General features: G+C 35.5%; 1 protein-coding gene across 1 annotated transcript; it reads left to right on the top strand.

Moving 5' to 3' along the window:
- Positions 1-2495: 2495 nt before the first annotated feature.
- LOC114521063 (neuronal pentraxin-2-like) lies at positions 2496-4821 on the top strand. Its single transcript, XM_028541450.1, has 3 exons — positions 2496-2677; positions 2916-3295; positions 4590-4821. Exons 1-3 carry the CDS (start codon positions 2496-2498, stop codon positions 4808-4810), a joined length of 783 nt encoding a protein of 260 aa, XP_028397251.1. The 3' UTR covers positions 4811-4821.
- The last annotated feature ends 968 nt before the right edge of the window (positions 4822-5789 follow it).

The raw sequence follows: 5789 nt of genomic DNA, 5'->3' as shown, positions 1-5789 counted from the left end.
GAGTTTATATCTACTGCTGCTGATGTTGAAAAGAAATTCACCAAACAATGTTGCTTAAATATTGAATTTGGAGATGTCATAAATTGGAGTTCTCTTAAGGACAAAAGATATGGTGATATGGTAGTCAAAGAACAGCCAAGTTCGTGTAAGCCACTTCGAAAAAGTAAGTTCTGACTCCAATTTCTTACCGCCCAACGAAATGAAACTTGCATGGAATCATTTCTCTTTTAAAAAGTTGTTGAATTACCCTAAAATCTACCCGATAGAAAAGAATCAATAACATTTGATATCATGTATTTGGGGTTTTTTTTCAGACCCAAAGTATGATATTGTTATAACACAATCACAAGACGTCCATATCTTAAAATGGGAAGAAATTCAACAACTCGGCGCTTTCACAATTGCAACGTGGATAAAATACGAGAAGAAGCCAGTGGATCTGGACAGAGAATCTCTGAATCACAGATATGTTAATTACACAAGCGCTTCAGGAACCCTCTTGCTTTCATTTTACCTCACCGCGGACAATCTAACCTTGGAAATAGATGGGGTTGAAAAAAGGCAAAAGATTTTATTATAAAACATATCATTCAGAAAGGTGTCTGAAACAGGCGAATCTGTTATAAAATCTTTCGGTTTCCTGATGAAGTGATGAGAGTTTGATAAGCTTTCAAGCCTGCATCTGAAAACATTTTCGAAATGACTTGTCAATCAGCAAACTTATTACCAAAAAGGAATGTGCTATGAAATGTTATACCGTTTATACCGTAGCTATTTTTTACCCGCTTGAAATAGCATTGCGATTCAAGACACTACTTACTAGTCTATAAACTATCTTTAAAACACGAAAAGAACCGCTTCATTGTAGTGGTGCATGCACCTGATGCACGTATTCTCCACTAATAAGAAAACTATAGAAACTAAATGTTAAATCAAAACCAACTCAGAAAGGTTACAGTGCTAGTACTAACTAATGTTCAAATTTTTCAGAGAAGCAAGAATACCAATGTTTTGGAATGAAGATCCAGCATATTGGCACCATATTTCTACCACATGGTCGAGTAGTACAGGCCACTGGAAGATATATCTGGATGGTTCCTTGGTCTCTACCATGCATGATGTGGCTTCCAATATTACCATTCCTGCAGGAGGACAACTTTCCTTGCAATTCAGTAAGAGGCATAAACTCTAGTCCAAAATTTGCACGCTGCACTTGAACCCTCTCAAACTCTTCGAGACTTTACTGATTTTTCTTGAGGCTTTTTAGGATCATATATGCGCTATAAAAATTAGAAATTATTAATACAACTATCTACCAGCAGATGACCTTGTTTCCATGTTAACTTGTTACGAGCATGTGAGAGGAAGAGAAAGGCAAATATTATATTCCAACGTTTTCCTGGAAGAATTTTTTTCTTCATAATCCTAGGCTCATTAACAAATTGATTACTATTACATACTTAGTACCATAATTAGCGATAACCATGCATGAGTAAAACAAAAAAGAGGCTATTTGCACGGTAAAAATGTATCAGAGAAAAGGTCTGTTTTTATCGAATTTCAGGTGGATACATGCATAATATCTCTCAAAGTAGACTCAATATTTGGAACTATGAAATTGATGGAAATGCTTTATCGTTCATGGCAAACAAAGGACCATTGTTTGAAAACGGTAATATCTTCGCGTGGTATGGAATAAGGTCAAAGGTTAAAGAAGACGTTTACTTCAAAGAGACACCGGATGATTTACACAACTCTAGTAAGTATGACGTGGTCTAGAACCATTCAATTTTATATTTAATACTGTAAATGAATAAAGAGACCATTCATCTTGACGGAGTATTTTTGACATCATAAAACAACAAAAACTCCGTAAATAATAGACATCTTAAAAATTATTTCTACGTTTCGACTATATTGACATTAGTTAAAGTTTTTTTTAATCTTCATCTAATTCGATGACCCTAGTTTAATCGAAATGTTTACTTTTTACCAAATTTCCTCTGCTTTATATTTTGGTGATCTTAGATATATACAATCTTCAACTTTCTTATGTCTTATTTAACTGATTACTATCTTAATTATCTTATAATAAGCACTTAAAAAGTTTAATTTGAAGATTTCAATACCTAGCATTAAGTTGACAAAATTTCGAACAGAAGGCCCCAGTTGATCTTATCACACAAATACAACCACTAATTATATACATATATAATAATAGCATGACGTAACAGCAGTGACCGGGCTGCCTGTGATACAACATTCAAACGTTTTCCTGTATGGATACTCTAGCATGCATTTTGTCATTCCTGACAACTGAGGAAGTTTTTAGTAAAAATTGTTTTGGATAATTTTTGTATTCGGTTTCATTTTCTTCTCATTCTGTCGGTAATTAACCTTGTCAGCTGAAGCTTTGTTGTTGTTTTCTCTCGCCAGGAGCAGAGTCGGTGTATCAGATGAGTTTTCCTGAAGCTTCGGTGCAAAACTATGTCAAAATGGAAAAGGTCGTTAACTACGATTTAACGGAAGTTTCCTCCTGTTTTTGGGCGAAATTCTTGAAAACCAGTGGTGCCATATTTGCCTACTCAACTCTGAAGTATGCAGTTGAAATTCAAGCTTATTTGTATGATTCCTTGGTGTTGGACCTTGAAGTTAAGAACAAATTTGTAAATGAAGGGTTTGTATACATTAAGTAATTTTGGCATCCCGGTCCAAACTTAAAATAATAAATTCATGCAAGTTAAAGTTTCGGTGCTGTAAACTCTCCGATGTCAGACAAATCTTGCTTATGTATAGGCTCACCCTAGCTCCTCTTACCACTAAGTTTATTTTTCTCATCAGCGAGAGTTTTTCCCGCGTAAATTTGTAAGACAACACAGCACATGGACTCGATTGACTATTTTTATACATTTTAGACCTAAGATATCTGCCTATGACTCGTGGCATTTTTATTGCCTGCAGTGGAGAAGCTTTGATGGTTTAATCGAAGTTTATCAAGATGGGAAGAAGATAGGAACAAAATACAAAGCAAAAAATCACACGATACATTCCAACGGCGTCATTGTACTTGGTCAGGAATTGGATTCCCATGCCGGGGGTTTTGATGCGATTCAAGCGTTCAAAGGGAGCCTTGCAGGGTTGAATCTCTGGAGTCAATTCATGACCACCAATGTTATTCAGGGAATGGCTTCTGGAATCTTGAATGTTAACGGAAATCTTCTTCAATGGAGAGATTTCAGAGATCATGTTGTTGGTGACATAGTTATACAGAATGGATCTGAGGCAGAAATTCCAGGTATGTTGTGATAGGATAAGTATATTCTTTTTATCACATTGCCAAAATTTTTCAACAGAATTAGAAAATTGTAGACAACATAGGTTAAGACGTAGAAAAGCGAAGAAAAATATGCATTAACTCAGGTCCTCCCGTGGAATTAAAAAATTTCCTGTCAAAATTTATATTAGGTCAATTTATACTACACGGAAGGATTGTCCGTCGAGACGAATGATCCGTCTGACAGATCATTCATCTGAGTATAAACACGCGACAAACTATGTAGACGAACTATGTGGGAGAATACGGTAAACGAAACAGAATTGCAATTTTAGAAAGTGCACCGGTATTAGGAAATTATTCATGTATAAAAATTGTGCACAGAAGACGTTTTATGATGGATTTTTCGTAGTTCGATCGTCCCAACCCCCAATTTATAGTAACAAACGGATGATGCATGAGGCCAAAATGAACTACTATTTCAAAATTCGTCCATAATAAGACTATGCAGACGAACTATATGCGAATAATTCGTGTTGCGACAAAAGTGCAGTGGCGTACGAGACACGATAATTGGGGGGGGGGCATTCATATATATTCATGTTGTGCAAGATTAATTTCCTTTCAAATCCATTGTCTTTACATGTCTGTTAATATGAATATATGAATTTGTGCCCACCAATTATCGTGTCTTGATAGATGATAGATGACAGATAGATTATCCGTCAGTTTACCCGCGTGCTTACACACAAACGAACTATGTACAGGGTGTATCAGAAAAAAGTAGACATTTTTGAAATATTTTTTAAACTAAAAGTTAAACCTTCATTCCATAAATCAAAATTCATTTTAACAAGTCATTCATACTTGCACAAGCCATTCAAAACGAGCTTTTTGCAAATCCCTCTCCCGTTTTTCGAGGTTTAATTTCCTGTTTGTTTTGTAGTCTTACATTGAGCAGACGATGCTGAAGTACTCATACTTGCACGATTCTATGCGATGTTTTGATAACTTTATAGTTTACTTAATATTCAAAATTGTCTACTTTTTTGTGATACTCCCTGTATAGAATTAAAAGACGAACTTTGTTTCCCTTGTCCAAGTTCGTCCATGCAGACGACGATAGGATGAATCGGACCAACGACAATTGCTTCGGTATAATTATAGGGTGATCTCGGCTCTAATACACCAGTTACTATGGCTATTATGAATTGCGACCATAATATTCTCGTTTGGCTGTAACTTGTAACCACAGATTGTCAAACTTACCATCTGCGTTGTTGTCTGGTAGAAAAAGTTTAATTTAATGTTTCAGAATATCGAGTACAGAATCTCCGAGATGAATGGTGTGAAAGAAACAACTCTAAAGCGTTTACTTATGCAAGATTTATCCGTGGGCGGGACACGGATGGCTACAGGTGGAGATGTGTTCAGGCAGCGGCCATGTTGGATGAGAATATGTGTTACGATATCACTAAGAATTTATTCTTGTACCGTACCAAGCACACGAAGAAAGAACTTTTGGGAATTAATTAAAAAATATTTCACTCCTGTCACATGGTTATTATTGCATCGTTAAACTAAAATAGAAAACATAGGTTAAATATTTGAGTAAGAAACATGCAACTTACAACGTCAGTTATGTCACTAGTCTGAGGTACTATAACATATAGCTAGTAACGTAGTAATTTAGGTATACGTCAATACACATTGTTGACACTAGAAATAGTTGTTTGATTTTATTGTGTTCGCTATAAACCATGAAGTAAAGAATTAATTTACTTTTCAGTCTCAGTTACACTGTTACGGTACCTTAATCGCTGTAGAAATATAGCCCCGTTTACACTACACTCAATTTATCGGCACGGCACGGCTAAAATAGGTACCCGTGCTCAATTTTGATATTGTTCAGGCTACCAAAACAAAGGCCGGTCACGAATGAAATGGGCACGGGTACTCATTTTTGCCGTGCCGATAAATCGAGTGTAGTGTAAACGGGGCTTATGTCGCGTAGTGTAATAAATACGCGTAGTGTAATAAATAGCACAGCGTTTTTAAAATCAGCATGTATGCACGTAAATAGTAAACAGTAGTTACAGTACATTCTGTAAACCGTAATTCTGTAGACACACTTTATTAATTTTACAGTCATCATGCATGAATGAAAATGCTTATAAATCATATATGTCAAACATTTATATATACAGGGTGTATAAAAAAAAACGCAACCACTTAATATTCTAAAATTCATATTGTTCATAAGCTCAATAGATTTTATGCCCCTGAGATTTTAAAATGGCTTCTAATCGTACAGTTCAACTGCTAATGGTCAAATTAATCAGCTAAACTAATAATGGTGCAGCTTACAACCGAACAACGAGTTTTTATTGTCGTGCATGATAACTTGAATGCTAACTGTCGACCTTGTAAAATAAATTGTAAATAAAATTTTACTCGTTAAATACTTTCATTTCAGCTCGTTGGTTTACGCACCCGACTTTGTTTACCGACGATT

This window comes from Dendronephthya gigantea, unplaced genomic scaffold (genome assembly GCF_004324835.1).
Source record: "Dendronephthya gigantea isolate DGI-Jeju-01 unplaced genomic scaffold, DenGig_1.0 000019F, whole genome shotgun sequence".
Taxonomy (NCBI): domain Eukaryota; kingdom Metazoa; phylum Cnidaria; class Anthozoa; order Malacalcyonacea; family Nephtheidae; genus Dendronephthya; species Dendronephthya gigantea.
The sequence above is the reverse complement of the archived record's forward strand: the minus strand, read 5'-3'. Positions and strand labels throughout refer to the sequence as shown.

Bases quoted from the DNA above. Each gene is read 5' to 3' on its own strand.
- LOC114521063 (XM_028541450.1), top strand. From the start codon at position 2,496: ATGGAAAAGGTCGTTAACTACGATTTAACGGAAGTTTCCTCCTGTTTT. The intron at 2,678-2,915 runs GTTTGTATACAT...TATACATTTTAG, and splicing joins AACAAATTTGTAAATGAAGG to ACCTAAGATATCTGCCTATG. The intron at 3,296-4,589 runs GTATGTTGTGAT...TTAATGTTTCAG, and splicing joins ATCTGAGGCAGAAATTCCAG to AATATCGAGTACAGAATCTC.